The sequence below is a fragment of the Urocitellus parryii genome, chromosome 1 (genome assembly GCF_045843805.1).
Source record: "Urocitellus parryii isolate mUroPar1 chromosome 1, mUroPar1.hap1, whole genome shotgun sequence".
Classification (NCBI taxonomy): domain Eukaryota; kingdom Metazoa; phylum Chordata; class Mammalia; order Rodentia; family Sciuridae; genus Urocitellus; species Urocitellus parryii.
The window spans coordinates 234,414,671-234,432,493 of record NC_135531.1 but is presented as its reverse complement, the minus strand read 5'-3'; the positions used below and the strand labels follow the sequence as shown (position 1 = coordinate 234,432,493).

General features: G+C 37.6%; 1 protein-coding gene across 2 annotated transcripts in view; it reads left to right on the top strand.

The window, feature by feature from the left end:
• The window catches only part of Frzb (frizzled related protein), a 65,572-nt gene that overhangs the window by 29,518 nt on the left and 18,231 nt on the right, over positions 1-17,823 (top strand). The window contains exons 2-3 of one of the 2 annotated variants that reach the window (XM_077799037.1): positions 5,594-6,327; positions 13,603-13,650. In XM_077799037.1, the coding sequence (XP_077655163.1) occupies positions 5,850-6,327; positions 13,603-13,650 (526 nt within the window). In that variant the 5' untranslated portion in view covers positions 5,594-5,849. Of the gene's footprint in view, positions 1-5,281; positions 6,328-13,602; positions 13,651-17,823 lie in introns of those variants that run through there. The other variant, XM_026392024.2, reaches the window with a different exon arrangement.

Sequence of the window (17,823 nt, the reverse complement as noted above, 5' to 3'; positions counted from 1 at the left end):
TTTATTCTTCAAAACTGAGGGAAAAAAATCTTAGATTAAAAAAAAAAAAATCTCCTGGGGCTAGGGATGTGGCTCAAATGGTGGCGTGCTTGCCTGGCATGCACAAGGCACTGGGTTCGATCCTCAGCACCACATAAAAAATAAATAAATAAAAATAAAGATATTGTGTCCACCTAAAACTAAAAATAAATAAATATTTTAAAAAATCTCCTGAATTTAATAATCAATATAGTTGTCTGACTTCCTGACTTTGGGTAAGTGGTTCTTTTATCTCTGAGTTTTTTCTTTGAATTAAGATATAGAGACTGGGAGACTTGAGGAGGGGCATGGGTGAACTATTTGGTGGAGGTTCATTCCATCATTAAGGTATTAAGGCCCCTTCTGGAACTTCTTTCAAGCTCGATCTATTATTTTGTTACAATGGGGATAGAGTGGAGCTGTGACCCATTAGGAAAGTACATTAAGGTCAGAGGGCTAGATGATTGCATGGTGAGTGTTATTGAGGCCATTAGTACAAACTTTGAATAAATGATAGCGATATCTAGACCTCTCCCCACCCCCAAGTGTTGTTTAGCTGTAAGGTTACGTTATTAGAAATTTTGTTTCTGATAAAGAGAAAAGAAGATCAAAATCATGAAATCTTTACTGCACAGGAAGAGTTTATAAGGACAAATCAAAGCTTATCATCTAGTTCAAAGGGGTGATTTATTAAAGCATTGTCCTTGGACATCAGTATTAGGTTCATCTGGGAAATGTTAGAAATGTAAATTCTTAGGCCTTACCCCAACCCACTGTTCAGAAACTCTGGAGAGGGCCTGTCAATCTATTTTTCCAGAAGCCCTCCAGAAGATTCTGCTGCACACATGTTTGAAAACCACTGCCCTAATGCTGCAGCAGCTAGCAGGTGGGATGCTTTCATCGAATTGCTTCAAGTCTGGAAGGGATAAGATCTTCCTAAAGTGGAACTAGTGGATCTAGGGACTACTAGATCTACAGAGCATCTCAGGGAGAGGCCCCAGGCAGGGAAGTCTTCCCACTTGAAGTCTAAAGCTTCTCATTGGGCTTGACACCTTGACAACTTTGTATTCTTGGCAGGGCAGAGCCAACACCAGGCCAGTGGTATGGTTAGGGTGCAGGCCGAGACCCAGGTTCAGAGATAATCCAGTGCTTCCCTTTCACAGCTCCCTCCTGCCCATGAAACAGCATGATTACTGGAATTGTGAAGAAAGCATGGATTCAAGTATCACTCTGACATGCCCTTATCTATTTGTGAGAACTTTGGGGAACCTCCTTCCTCAGTTTCTTCCTCAGAGCCTCAGTTTCTTCATCTTTGGAATTAATATAGTCTGCAAATTTGTGTGGTTTATGTGCCTCACAGGAGGTGTGTATTCAGTAACACAAGTCTCCTTGCTCCCTGGATACCTCGGACTGATACTTACTATAGAATGACACTGGATTCAGACCTTCTAACTGGTAGATGTCCATTGCTATAGTTTGGATCTAGAATGTCCTCCAAAGCCCCATGTGGAGCTTGGCCCCCAACCTGTGGAGCTATTGGGAGGTGACAGAAAATTTTAAAGGATAAGGCCTACCAGAAGGAAGTTAGGTCCTTAGGTGCATACCGTTAGGGCATTCCCCTGAAGGGAATGTCTTGGTCCTCCTCCTCTTCTCTCTTTGCTTCTGGGTTGACATAAAGTGAACAGGCCTCCTCTGCCACATGCTACTGCCATGATGTACTGTGTTGTCATAGGCCCAGAGCAACAGGGCCAAGCGACCGAGGACTGGAAACTGAATGGTGAGCCAAAATAAACATTTCCTTTTTTTAAAGTCTATTATCTTCAGGTATTCTGTCAGTGATTGGAAACCAACTAACACATTCACGCTCTACCATTTGTTATTTTACTTATAAGCCCTGTTTGCAGGAATATAAGCACATTTATTTTTTATTTTTAATTGAAAACTAATAAATATATATTGTAAACACAGTGTGTGTGTGCGCGCGCGCACGCGTGCCACGTTGGGGGTCAAACCCAAGGCCTCATGCATGCTAAACATGTGATCTACCATTGAGCTATACCCTCCGGTCCAGCACATTTCCTTATAGGAAAGATGTAGGCAGTCTTATAAACAAAATCTTAGGGTAAGTTTAAAGTTTACTTAAACAGATGAAGAAATGTTAAGTTATTTAACATTAAAGGTTCACATTATTGACAAAATAAAATATTGACATTTTGAAGGGGAAGTGTAAATCAGTCAAATTTAAATTTTGGTGATACGGTGTGGCTGTTTCAATAACACCTAGCAGTATCTTTTCTAGACATTGCCACAGAAATCCTTGTTAGGAATGTAGATGAAATGCTAGTGGCCATGGGCATGACTCAGTCTAAGGAGACTGGCCATGATTTGGTCTGGGTATACTTCCTAAGCTTCTATAAAGCCCAAATTGACCCATAGTTCCAACTAGGTTCTAGGGGGCCTTATGTTGCAGCTCTCAGAGATCTAGGAGTACTCAGTCCTGGAAAAGACATGGATATGTCTTGTGGAGTCTTTTGCAGAGTCTTGGAATCTGGTATCCAGGAGATTTTTTTTTTTTTTTTTTTTTTTTTTTGCAGCACAGTATTAGTACATCAATAATTTGCTCTTGCCATCTTTTTCAAAAGTCTAATTTGCATTCTTATTTCAAAACCTGAGTTCTAAAAGACTACTAATTGTTCTGCCCATGAAATATATAATTTAAAACTCTAATTTTCTAGCCCCTTGCATATTACCTGCAGATTTATCTAGTTGAAAATTTCAGTAGTTATAAGGAGAAGTCTAAAGCAGTTGGCTGTCTTTTCTGTAGTCCAGGTGCAGTTTTATTTAGTGATCAGTGCACTATCAGTTAAATTCTGGTTATATAAAATAAAGCATAAGAGAAACAAATTATCTACAACCCATTTCTCCAAAGTACAAGGTTTCAGTGTTCTCTTGAATTTCTGTAAATTTGGGCCTGTTGAAGGCACTCACTTCTGGGGATGAAGGTCATCTGTTTCTGGCAGCTCCATGCCATATCTAACTTGTGTTTCCTTCATGATCATATAGTGTGCTTTTCAAACTTAGGTGTAACTATTATCCCCAATTGTATATTATATCTATAAGACATTTAAAAAAATATTTATGATGTTGTATTTCAAATTCTATCATCCCTCATTTTTTAAATGACTTTTTCAAAAGAAACAGAAGATGAATTGTCTTGTTTCAAAAATTGTACATGCCCTTTAGGGAAGGCAGAGCACATCTGGATAAAATAATGAAAGATAATTTTTCAAAGTAACACATTGGCAGGTGTTAAGCTTTTGTAAACATGAACAATATTCAAGGAGAAACAATGAGAAAAATGAAGAGACTCAGAGTACTCAGAAAGGGTACTTGGCTACAATGTAGTTTATTTTAGGTTTTGATAAAGACAAACTTGGATTAAAGAAAAGTTGCAAAGGACATGTTAGATAAAAGGGACAGTTGACTTTTGCTCAGGGTAAGGAAACCAGACTTTATTTCAGATAGTGGTAGAACCACTAAAACAATGGGCTCATTTCTTCTTACACTGTAAATTTTAAGATGAACAGGAAAACATATTTGGCAATATTATATTATGTCTCACTTCTTCCTTTTAATTTATCACAAATCAGTGCCATACTTTTAAAAATCTGGATTAACTCCCAAATATTCTAATATTGACTTTTTAAATTTTGTTTTTTTCCACTAAATTTTATGTACTCAGTCATTTTTCCCTCTAATTCATCTATATTATTTGGCCTTGTTTTCTTATGTGACAATAATGGTAGGCCAGGGAAAGCTTTTTTATATTAACTAAATGACTCCCTATCTTCTATCTGTTGTTGTTTTTCTCTCAAGTGGAACAAACTTCCTTTTAACACATTTACTGCAGTCACAAACTGCTGTTAATGGTCATTTTAGAGATAAAAATTCCATAAACTAAAGTTAGCAGTGACATTTTATCAGTGCTGTTAAGGCAGTGCTGGGGAATGGAAACTGACATCTCACTGTGTGCTGGGAAGTGGGGACTTATTTTCTATGCATGTTATTGACAGAAATGGATGAAATTAAAGCAGAGAAATATTTCAATGATGCAGAGCAAAGGTGACTTCCTGTTTTGCTTTAGATTTTGTTGCCTTCCTTTCTTAATGGAGTCTGTGTTTTCTGACATTCTGCAATCCTTTCGCTCTGTGATTTCCCATTGAAAGGGCATAGCGCCGGGTCTCCGCAGGTCATTCCATGTAGAATGTGCTGAAAGGAAGTGGGTGGTTGGACAGGGAGGGAAAGAGGAGACTTGTTAGTGCTGGAGCAGATCAGGAGAGATCTGTTTTCTATTTTCTCCTCCCGGATTAAAACTCATCTGGATGGGATGGAAAGGGTTATTACCTATGTGGGGTAGTTTTCCTAGACATTTCTTTCAAGTGTGAGGCGAAATTGTTGTTGAGAAGAATTAGGTAGTAAAGGCCGTTTTATTTCAGGGAAGGAAGGAAGGAAGGAAGGAAGGAAGGAGAGAGAGAGAGAGAGAGAGAGAGAGAGAGAGAGAGAGAGAGAGAGAACTGTTTGAAGATGTTAGTTTCCACTCCTAGAAAACAAAACTCTAAAGTTCTAATTCTCCAGAGCAAATAAAGAAGAATACAGACACCGGTTCTTTGCTCCTGGTGAACTATTTATCATCACCCACAGCATTTCTGCTCTTGATGAAAGGCAATTTCCCTTTCGTTATTCGGAACGCAGACCTCTGTGGTCTTTAGCTCTGGGTTGATAAAGCTTCGTTGCTGCTCACTAGGTGGGCGAGGGGGGTGCTGTTTTCTGCGATGTGGACATTTAGTGCTGTTTAAGCCTTCCTTCCTCAGGTCTGATCTTAGAAGAAAAGCGGCGTTGTAGTTTGCTGAAAGGAAATACTCCAGGGAGTGAGGGGCCCCGGTGGGGGTGCGGAAATTAGTGGACTCCTCCCTGGGGAATTGGAGTGGGCTCTTCAGTCAGGGGCAGGGGCTCCTCTTTGGGGCTTCCCATTGCGGGACTGAGGAAGAGATGCCCAGCTCTAGTGGGTACTGCTTGGGGTTACCGCATCTTCACAGCTTGGCAAGACTTCCCTCCCCATCTCCCGCAACTCAGAGACTTCTCCCCCGCACACCCTTTCGCTTCCAGTGAAGAGGAGCAGGCGTTGGAGGCTGGGACTGCCCCGGGGGCGGAGCTCCCCCACCCGTTTGGAGGTGGGAGAGCGAAGAGCTGTAGGTCCCAGCCACAGACCTCGGGGCTAGGCTCTTCGCAGCGCACACCGAAAATTGATCTTTCTCAGACAACAGGACGTAGCAAACTCCTACTGTACCCTCCTCTCCCATTAGTTTCCCCCTGTTTTCCGCCTTCCTCCCTACCAGGTCCTCCGTCTTTTATCCTCGCTTTAGAGAATTTAATGCTTTTTGCTAGCATCTTTTTGGTATCCAGCGGACGCGATACCCCACCAAAGCTCCAACTACCTTAGCTGAATGTACTTTTTATTTCTTCCTCTTGTGTTCCTCTCATCTGATTGATGTGCAAATTCTGATGCTTCTGCCAGAGGGAGAGGAATAAATAGATGCTGCTGCGCCCGAAGGCTTAGACGTTTGGAAAGAGCAGCCAAAGCGGCGGGAGCGGAGCTCGGTGAAGCTCGTTGGACCCCATTGGGGGAATTTGATCCAAGGAAGCTGTGAGATTGCCGGGGGAGGAGAAGCTCCCAGATCATTGTGTCCACTTCCAGGCAACAGGAGGAGACGGCGGAGCGGACCTCTCAGCGTCCACGGTAGAGTTGCTCCCTGTCCCGTTCTGCTGGGATCATGGTCTGCGGCAGCCCAGGAAGGATGCTGCTGCTGCGAGCTGGGCTGCTCACTCTGGCTGCATTCTGTCTGCTCCAGGTGCCCGGAGCTCGGGCAGCAGCCTGTGAGCCCGTCCGCATCCCCATGTGCAAGTCCCTGCCCTGGAACATGACCAAGATGCCCAATCACCTGCACCATAGCACCCAGGCCAATGCCATACTGGCCATCGAGCAATTCGAAGGTCTGCTGGGCACACATTGCAGCCCAGATCTGCTCTTCTTCCTCTGCGCCATGTACGCACCTATCTGCACCATTGACTTCCAGCATGAGCCCATCAAGCCCTGCAAGTCTGTGTGCGAGAGGGCCAGGCAGGGCTGTGAGCCCATCCTTATCAAGTACCGCCACTCATGGCCGGAGAGCTTGGCCTGCGAGGAATTACCAGTGTACGACCGGGGCGTGTGCATCTCTCCGGAGGCCATCGTCACAGCGGATGGAGCAGGTGAGTCTGGACAATGCCCACCCTGCCCCTGCCCTGACACTCCTTGTTATTCGCCTTTTTCTTCTAACTCCGTTTTTTCTCTTGGGATCTTTTAATCTCTCCCTTAATCACTCCCCTAGTGAGCACCATTCTTCTTTTCAAGTTTCACCTCATCACTCTTCCAAACTGTTGCACTCTCTTTTAATAGCTTATTTGTCTTTCTAAAGCACTCTATTCATTCCACTTTCATCGCACTTCTGCTCCACACTGACCCTTTATTTTCTACTCTTTCCATGTGGAAGCAGCCACATTTTGTTTACTAATGCTCTTTCCTTACTTGCTTGTTTATAATCACTGAGTTTTCTTGCCTGATTCTCTTGCAGTCTCAGTCATCAGATTTCTATGTCTAGTGTTTTAGCTGATTAAGATTGTATGGAGAAAACAGAAAACTGAAAACCTCATTTGTATCTGACCATTGAAAATACAAGATGATTTCAGTAACCTTGCTCCAATCTGCAGATGTTAGTGGTGAGTGTTTGCTCAAAATCCAATTTGAGCAATTACCTTCACCTTAAATTTCCCCTTCCTTCAATGAGATGAATTGTAATTCCATTCCAGACTAAAACAGTTGTGAAACATTGCTATGCACTGCTAATTAGCTTCTGCGGCTTGCTCCAGCCATAGAGTTGGCAGACTGAAATTACTGGACTCTTTTTCACAGGCCCACATGATTTCAAGTTATTCTGTAAATGTCATATGGATTAAAGGAGTTATATTTTAAGAGTGTTATCTTCATATACTCATGTGATGTTATTTAATCTCACCTCTTATCCTGCTCTTATGCTCTGTAAATGGTTTGTCTTCAATACCTTATTCATGCTTTGTGTGTGCATCATCCACACATTCATTTCACTCTTTCTCCACCACAAAACTTTATTGTATTTCTCCATTTAATGGAATAACCACAAGTTGGTTTCTCAGTAGTTTTTGGCCTAATTATGACTTTCATAACTCTAAGTCCCCCAACTAAGCCTCGTACATTAGGGTCCATTTAATTCTAATTCAATATTACTCCCTCTGGCTAACCCAAAACTCAAATTTTACTCCTCATATGCTTTAGGAATGAAAAAAAAAATTATCATACTAGTGGTCCTCTTTTATATCCTCCCCAGATTAACCTTGTTTTTAGTTGACTCAGTTGTCCCATCCACATTTGTTCAATGGGTATCAACGTTTCCTTCTTATGTCTTTTAACTTGCTCAGCTTGGGTTCATTGTCCCCAGTCCACTTTTGGTTAGTAGTTCTTAGTTATCAGGGGACTGATTCAGAGAATTACTTCCTATACACATTAACATAAAGTCAGAGGGGAATGGAAAATGCTTGTATGAACAGTAAAAAACTGAAACTGAATAGAAAGATTTCAAGAACTTATTGAACCTTACTTAGTTTATCACTTTTTGAATATAGATATTGTATTCTAATGTTAATCAAGAACCAAGAACTGGTTGTATAAAATAATCAGAAGAAACATTTCTTAATCTCTTTGGGGTAAAAGAGCACCCTTGAGCCTTTACACTCAGTAAAGTTAGGGACTCTACAGACTCTGGCAGAATTCAGGGCAGTTGCTACCTGTGGTTTGCCAGGCACTTAGAATCAGTTAAAAACTGGCACTCCCCTCAGGCCAAGGACTAGGAATGAGGTGGCAATGATTCACATTGACATGTGTCCTCTCCTTAAAGGACAAGACTTGCTCTAAAAGCTGTCTTAGAGATGGACCTGGAAGGAGCGAGGTTTGGCAAGGTTGATGGCTCTCAAAAAGCATGGTCAATATGGATGGGAAGCAGTTTCATTAAATGTCCCTGAGTTACCTATCACCATGGACCAAATGTGGAACAATTGCCTCATTGAAGCACTCAAATAGGACATGCATGGAAACAATTTGTCAGTCCGGGGGACCTGATTTCTGAGCTGCTTTAAAATGCCATAATATTAGTTTTGCTGTCAGCATGCTTGCTAGAAAAATAAGTAGGGGTAGGTGATAGCTGGAATCATATTTTAGTAATGATATTCTCTCTGCCCAACCTTCAGTGTGAATCAAAGACTGTGGTGGCAGGAGGAAGCTAAAGGGGAGTAAAGTCTGGGAATAGAGGGGTAGATTCTAGCCTGAAGGGTCCCCTAGCTTCCAGAGCCAGTATGTTGAAAATTACATTCCCCACATTGGGTCAAACTGTCAGACACCTGGAATTACTTAGGAACCACCACATGTGCTGGTTTTATCTACAATGCAATATACTCCTTGGTTTAGAGGGATATGATAGTTCAAGAAGCAGATTTTTTTCCTGCAGATATAAATAGAGCCCTGTGTCTTATGACTAGAGTCTATCCAGTCAGATATAAAAACGAGGTCTCCCTGAATACAGTGGGACCACCTTTAACATTCCTTTAACACTGAGGATTTTCAGATCCTGCCAGTCATAAAGATCTGTTCCCCCATAGTATATTGTGACTCCACAAATAATCTTAGGGTACTTTACAAAGCAAAGCCTTACTGAAATAAAATAATGCTTCTTTGCTTTCAAAACACTAAGGGCAAACATACTTAATTTAGAAGGAATAGATTACATGTTGGCCATTACTAATAAATTCATATTGTTTATTCTTTCTAAGTATTTTATATTTGTTGTAGAGTATGGCTGCATATACTTCTTTTTATCCTTTGAGAACTCAGTTCAATTTAGCCATTCAGCTAGTTTAGTACACTGTTTAGTCAAATCTTTACTATTGCACAGTGAGTAAAGAATATGGGCTTAGGGTCAGGCCAACCAGGAATTGTATATCAACTCTGCCTCATATCTACTGTTGCTATAGGAAAATTATATGACCTCTCTGATTTAGTTTTCTTATCTATAGTTGGGGAAAAAATTTTCCCACACCCAAAGAAAATGGTGAAGATTGATTTAAACAGCATGTAAAGCATTGAGCCAGTAGTTGGTACATAGTATGCCCAGAACTAATTGTTGCCTCTGTTACAATTTTTCTATTATTATCACTGTTATATAAAATTGACTGATTTTTTTCTTTCATTGTTTTTGAAATGTTAATGTTGGTAAACACAGATATTGCCTAAGACTTTTAACAATTATCTCTATCGAGCAAACATTATACTGGGACCTAACTGAAGAAGATCTAACTGAAGAAATTTCTGTGTATATGAAGTGAATAGTTCACTTTCTACAAAGGGACCTGGACCTCAGGCTCAAGAGCAAATCCCTTTGGGAGTAACAAGAAAGAAGAATGAGTCTGATGGGTATCTGTAAATTATAATTTATCTCAGTAATCAAGTATTTAAGAAAATTTATGGTAGGATATTTCGCAGCTTTTTCTACAGCACCTACAGTTGGTCATGCCAAGGTTTTTATAATCAGCTCTCAGTTATTGCTGGATTCTGTGTAGTGCTGACTTGTCCCCTAGCTCTTGCTCAACACATTCTGCAGGCCCTCTTGCCTGGTAGAGCTGCGCCAGCTTTTGCATGCGGGAACTGCTGTTTAATCATTTCTCCACTCTCTGAGGAACAGTCAGCCTTTTCTTTAGCTCTAGTCTACAAATATTTGAGGGACCAAATACCAAGAAGGAAGGCTATGAGGAGAAATATGGAATGGAAAGGAGAAATGGAAATTTTAGATTAGGACTAGAATTTTAAAAAATCATGTTTCTAAAGATCCTTCATCATGTGAAATATGCCAAGGCACCCTGGGTGGAAAAGTATCTCAGTTTTACAGCACGTGTTTTATTTAGAGTTAACTTTCTATTAGCAGTGATATGAAATGTTACATAGTGCCTAAATCATGTGTGTGTGTGTGTGTGTGTGTGTGTGTGTGTATCTGTGTATAGTGGTGCTGGGGATTGAACCCAGGGCCTTGTCCATGCAAGGCAAGTATTCTACCAACTGAGTGAGCTATATCCCCAGCCCTCCTAAATCATATTTTAATAATTGGCTTTTAACACTCTCCTTCCCAACAAATTTTAAAAAGTTGTTCAAAGAGCAAAATTGACTATGTTATATTATATTTGGTATTTTTCTTTCTACTAGGTGTCTACGAAGAGGAGAGCAAGAGGAACCATATAGACATATAGTTTTAAATAATTAAGAATTGGCTGTATTTCTTCAATCTAGAGTTTCAGCCACTTAGTTGGAATTTCAGATTTGCCATTCATTTTGTACTTTGAACAAGTCCCTTGGCATTGTCATTGATTGGGGATTATGAAGAAGAATAGAAATATTTATGTGATGTGATTGGTAAATGGTAATGCACACTATAAATGTTTCACAACATCATCACTGGGAGAGGTTAGGCCATCTCAAGAGAGGCATCATTAGCAGCAACTCTTAACATGTTCTAGGCCCTATCCTTAATTGAGTGGCAATTAAGTGGCAATGTTCCCTAAATTTTCATAACTACTGCTCCCATTTTGCAGAAAAGAAAGCCAAGGCATATAGAGAAGTCAAGTGACCTATCAAGTTAGGTTAGCTGTTAAGAAAAAGAGGATTCAAGCCAGAGCATGTCCTATACTGTACTTTCTCTCAGTTGTAGCCTAGTGGTAGAGCACTTGCCTAGCATGTGTGAGGTATTGGGTTCAATTTTCAGCACTACATATGAATAAATGAATAAAATAAAGGTACATCAACAATTAAAAAAATATTTTTTAAAAAAGAAAGAAATGTGGTTGGTAACTTTACAGAGAACTTGACCTTTTACCCATCAGGTTGCAGTTAAAGGAATAAAGTTTTTTCTTTGTATTTTGAAAGCCCATTTGTATTTGGCTTGTGAGAAGAAAGCCCAGGGGATGTCAACACATAGGAGGTTATCACCTTGCTGCCTTGTTGAGTTAGCAGAGCACACATTTCAGGTTCTCTCCTCAAACCTGAGTCCCTCCATCTCAGCTTGCATCAGAGTGAACTCATCCTTTCCTCACCCTCCCACATTGGTTCTTTCCTAGAATTTTCCTGGTATCATTGAGAGTACCACTGCACCTCGTTGTCTAGTTTGGGAATCAGCCTTGATTCTATTCTTTTCCTCATCCCTCACATATATTGAGTATTAAGTGTGGTTGGATCTACTCTGAGTCCAATTTCCTTCCCTTCCTCTCTAATGTCATTTTCTTAGTTTGGACCTCATCATTTCTCATGTGGATTATGGCCATAGGATAGTGATTGGCCCTCTTATCTCCAATATTCCTCCTCCCTATTCCAACAGGACTTATCTTTCTGAAATGAAAATGTGTTGTTTGAAGTCCTTTGGCCTACCTATAGCCTTCAGGATCTGACTTGACCCCTTCATCTTGATTTCTCTCTGCTTATCCTGTTCTTTGCTTTAGCCATACCAGAGGAGTTGAGGGCTCCTGAAGAGCACTGTAGTGTTCTACCTCAGTACTTTTGCAGTTGTATCCTTTATCTAGAAAAACTCTCTCCACCTTCTCCAGTTCCTAAGGACACTCCGCTAGAAATCCATGGGCCATAAAATCTACTAATGATACAGAATCTACTATTTTAACTCAGGATAATTTTAATGCTAGACTTCCTAAATTTAACTTTCTAAAAGCAATGTCTAAAATTTATGATCAGAAAAAATGCTTGTTTTCTCTTTACAATTCTAATAATTGACTTATAAGCATTTTTATTTATCTATCTATTTACTTGTGGTACAGGGGATTAGAACCCAGGCCCTCTTATGTGCTAGGCAACTGCACTACCACCCTCTAAGTATAATTAAAAGTGTAGAACTATTTCATTGTGACAATGACTATGAAAGAAGAAAAACATTCTCCTTAACTCAACTGTTTCAAAAGATTTTTCTTTTTCCATGGAAAGAGTTATTTTTCATTTTTATATAAATCTTTGAACTCTAACCATTTTAAATGTGGACCAATATAATTTTAATCTATACAATAATTTTTATGAAGATTATTTTTATGTAAACCATATTTATTTTATCACATTATTGTTCAGGAGTAGAAAAACTATCAGCACATTATCCTAAAAAATGCATATATTTACTGAATGAAGTTTAAATAGAATAAGTCATTAAGATAGTAATTTATGCCCAAGTTGAGCCAAATGTTTTAGAACTAGTGTTTGTTGACTGTTTATCTACTTATTTATTTGCAGACCTCTATCTTTTCTTGGATATAGCTTTATAAATACCAGCAGAGAGGTGGAGATGGAGCTCAGCAGAAGAGCATATGCTTAGCATGTAACAGGCCCTTGGTTCATTCTCCAGCACCAGAAAAACAAAGAAACAAAACCAGCTCTCCAGTCTCAAAGGAAACAAAAAACAGCTAATAATTACTAAATCTGAGAAAATAAGTCATTAATTGCAATTGTGATTGTCATTGTTCCAAGATAGTATAAACCTTTCCTTGTTTAATTTATGATGTGACCTATGAAGAAAAATGATAGAGAAAGAATGCTATTTTCTGTTAGAATAAATAGAAGCATTGATCTCACGTAGCACGGTGTTAACACAGGTGTGACTCTCTTGTATGCAGGTGTGAGTTGCAGTGTCAGTGAGAATTCATGGCTAGGTACACATCTCTCAGCAGGTGCTCTTCTGGCAGTGGAATTCATCAGAGGCTGCTTTCTTAATTAGAAAACCTTTATCATTAATCAGAAGACCTTTATCTTAATTCAAAGACCTTCATCTTTATCATTTTTTAGGATTATGATATCATAAAAAAATTAATGCAATTTCTAATGTCACATTGCACTGGCTTTGAACAGGTCCTAGGCAGTAGATTTCCTTTCTGCTGAATAATTATTTGGTCTTCTGTTAATAGAAATGCCTAGCACACTTTCTGAATGTTTTCCTTAGGCACTAAAGAGCTCACTGTGTGCCAGCATAGTGTGACACACACCGTTGTTGATCAGGAGTGTTCAGTTCTTTTTGTAATCAAGTTACAGTGTTTGGTGAACGCCTAATGTCTGCAAAGCCTTTATTGTGATAGGATGCTCGTCATTTACAACTTTTGTTTCAACCACAAGTTACTCATTGAATCCCGAAATTTTATGAACAATTGAGGATTCAAGAGTATCACCTTTCAGTCACATCACGGAATAGATCTCATCCATATTCAATTCACAAATAAAAAACCAGCCTTACAACACTAATAAGGTTCCATTTCCTTAAAAAATCTGGCTCTTATGCAAATCAAACTTGCCACTGAATTAGATTTTGATATAGGAATTCTTGAAGTAATAACAAATATGTTATGGCTCTTTCTTTATTCTGTCACTTTCAGATTTTCCTATGGATTCTAGTAATGGCAACTGTCGAGGTGCAAGCAGCGGTGAGTACATCAGGATCTTCCTGGGTTTCATTTGTGGTCAAGCTAGTCTTTGATGTAATCTCAATACTCAAATTTATGGAAGTTTGTGCCCTAACATTTTAACAGTTTTTAAAAGTAAAAAAAATTATTTATATTAATTTTATTTTTAGTATTAATATATAATAAAATTGAATTTTTGGTATAGAACTTGATATACAGCAATTTTAATGAATGCATAGATTCATGAACCAACAATACAATCAGAATACAAAACAACTCCATCACTCCCTAAAAGACTCCTTTATTTTATTTTTTTAAAAATATTTTTTAGTTGTTGATGGAACTTTATTTTTTTTTTAAATTTATTTATATGTGGTGCTGAGAATCAAACCCAGTGCCTCACACATGCTAGGCAAGTACACTGTTTCCGCTAAGCCACAACCCCAATCCAAGACTCCTTCTTTTAATCTCCCTGTATAATTAGGTTTTCCCCTAACCACTGTCAATCAGTGATACATTCACTATCATTTTGGTAATGTATTTTTGGGCTTGTTGTATAAATGGAATGATAGACTGTGTGACATTTTGAAATTGGATTTTTTCACTCAGCATAATGCCTTTGAGAATCATTCATCTTGTTCCATGTATTAATAATCCATTCCATTTTATTGCTGAATATTTTATTACTTTGGATGTATTACCATTTTGTTTATCCAGTCATTCCTTGAAGGGTATTTAGATGTTTCCAGCTCTTAGCAATCATTAATAGAGGGGCTATATGCATTCTTGTATAGGTTTTTGTGTGAGTATACATTTTCATTTCTTTAGGGTAAATATCTAGGAATAGGATATCTGTGTTATATGGTAAGTATACGTTTAACTTAATAATAAACTGCTAAACTGTTTCCAAAATGACTATTAAATTTTGCCCTGTAAGATTCCAGTTACTCTGTATCCTCATTAGCACTTGATATTGTAAGCCATTTTAATAAATGTGTAATATAGCTCAGTGTTCAATTTGCAATTCCCTAATGGTTGATGATATTGAATATCTTTTCATGGGCTAGTGTTCTGTCCACATCTGTTTTTTTTTTTTTTCCTGGTGAAGTGTCTGTTTAATTGTTTTACCCATTTTAAATTGAGTTTTCTAAACATCAAAAAAAGATTTTTTTTAAAGAGAGAGAGAGAGAGAGAGAGAGAGAGAGAGAGAGAGAGAGAGAGAGAGAGAATTTTTTAATAATTATTTTTCAGTTTTTGGTGGATACAACATCTTTATTTTATTTTATGTGGTACTGAGGATCGAACCCAGCGCCCCGTGCGTTACCGCTTGAGCCACATTCCCAGCCCCTAAACATCAAAGTTTGAGTGGTTATTATTTTTATGCATCCAAAGACCTGCCTTTTGGTTTCTTCATTTTCTCTACTGTTTTTCTATTTTCAGTTTTATTGATTTCTATTTTTTTCTTCTACTTGCTTTGGTTTTAAGGTAGAAGCTTATATTTAATATTATTTGACACATTTCTTCTTTGTTTTTCTAGTATAATATAATGCTATAAGTATCTAAGAATGGCATTAGTTGTAGCCTATAAATGTTGATAAGTTTTTTCCACTTTTCTTCAGTTCAAAATGTTTTATAATTCCTTGAGACTTCCTCTGACTCATGCATTATCTAGGATTGTGCTGATTAATTTAATAATATTTGGGGATTTTCCTGTTATAAATATTTTACTTTAAAAATTTTTTTGTGTTACTTTAAAATTCTATTATGGTCAGAGAACATACTTTATATGATTTAGATTCTTCTAAATTTGTTAAAGTTTATTCTAAGAATGAGGATGTGATCTATCTTGATGAATGTGTACTTGAAAAAAGTATATTTTGATGTTTGGTAAAATATTCTTTGAATGTCAATTCCATTCAGTTGATTAATACCTTTGTTTAATTCTTTTTTTATTGCTAGTCTCCTGTCTGCTAGATTTATTGATCACTGAGAGAGATTTATATCTCAAACATTTTTGTGTGCATTTTGATTTTCTTTTCAGTTCTGTCAGGTTTGCTTCATGTATTTTGAAGTCCTGTTATTTGGTATGCACATATTTAGTATTTCTTATGTCTTATGGTGAATTGATATTTTTAAAACATAGTGTCTCCCACCTCTGATAATTGTCTCTGCTTTAAAAACTATTTTTGTCTGATAATAATATAAACACTCCAGCTTTCTTTTAATTAGTGTTTTCAATGTGTTTCTCTATCATTCTACTTTTAACATACCTACACATTGTTTTTTGATGAATTTATTTTTATCATTATTTTAAAAATAAATTTCTTGTAGACATCATATAGTTGGATTGTGTTTTTTTGTTGTTGATTCTTTTTTTTTTAGTCCATTCTATTAGTCTTTGTCTTTTGATTGGTGTAATTTGACCACTTAACCTAATGTAATTATTAATATGTTTGTATTCAGGACTATCATTTTACTTGTTTTCTATTTGTTTGTTTTCTTTTTCATTCCCATTTCATTCTTTCTTTGGGGTTATTTCAATGTATTTCCCTCTTCTCTTCCATACATACTCTTGGGAGTGTGCTCGTGTATAAAATCACATGGAAATATATATCCCCAGGAGATAATGTCTTATATTTTTCTTTTGACCATTAAAAGAACTTTCAACAACTTAAGAGCTTATTATCTCTTATTTCCCAATGTTCCAGGCTTCTTTCTGGTATCTTTTCTCTCCTGTCTGAGGCACTTCCCTTAGTACTTTTAGAACCGTTCTTGTGGCAATAAGCTCTCTGTTTTCCTTCACCTGAAAATGACTTCATCTCACCTTTACCAATGAAGGATATTTTCACTGGATGTAGAATTCTGATCTGGCAATCCATTTCGCACTTTAAAATATTCTGCTCACTTCTGGTTTCAATGTTTCTTATGAGAAACTGGCAATGAATGAATCATTGTTCGTCTGCAAGTAATGCATCTGTTTTCTCTAGTTGCTTTAAAGATTTTTTCTTTGTCTTTAGTTTTTAGCAGTCAGATTATGACATGCTTGGCCATTGATTTGTTTGAGTTTTTCTTGTTTAGGATTAACTGAGATTCCTGAATTTACAAATTTATAATTTTTGCCAAATTTACGAAGTGTTAAAGAATTATTTTTTCAAATACCCACTTTTTATATCACACTGTGAAAGTTAGAAGACATTAGCAACACTATAAACAATATATAAAAATAGTACAACATGTAAAACTACCTAGAATGAGTGCAGTGTTCCTAGGTTCAGTGTTTACTGTTCTGTTTTTAAAACTGTTTTCCTGTTCCCTGGTATAATGGGGGTGAGGAAAACAAACAACAGGCAAAACCAAAGCTCATTCTGTTTGTAAGAAAACACTGATGGAGACATATTTCTGAAAAGAAAATATAATTTGTTCACACACAGAATTTTATACTTTGGAGAAATGTAACAGCTGAGATGGATCATGATAAAGCAGGAAGTGAAGAAGGCACAAAAACACTGTAACCCACATACTGACCTCTTTCCAAAGTGTCAAGCTGTTTGTGTCTGGAATTTGGGAAAGAAATTCTTTCACTCCAATTAATTTATTCTTTGCCTCAAAGCTTAACAATTTTTTTTTCTTTTGGAGATAATGACTGTGAGCAGCTTCCAATTTGTGAGGGTTTTACTGTTGTAAATTTGCTGTCATAATAAGGAATAGACCCTCTCTATTTGTATGGCATGAAATATGGGGGAAAAATAGTTCATTCCCCTTGAGTCTCTTTGTCAAAGCAGCACAGAAAATTTAGGCAGACAGTGACATGATTTGATGAAAAGGTATGTATATTAAAAGAATTTTTAAAAAAATTTCCCCAGGAATTTTTTGGTATGACAATGAATTTATGAGCGTTTATATTTAAAAATGAACAAATTTCTCTAGAGGAGATGTAGTTAATTTCTGACACTTATTAACTACCCAATCATGACAAAATTATTTTTCTGAGTCTGTTTCCCAACATAAAATCAGATTGTACTGACCCCTGAGTTCCCTTCTGCAAATGCTTACTAATTCTAGAGGTCAAATTAACCTGGGGTGGCTTCCATGCTTTACTGGAAAAGAATTAGGATAGATAAACAGTATTTTTGTAATAGTACAGTAGCTTGTAACTGCAGGATTTTCTTCATGACTTTGCAGCCAATGATACGA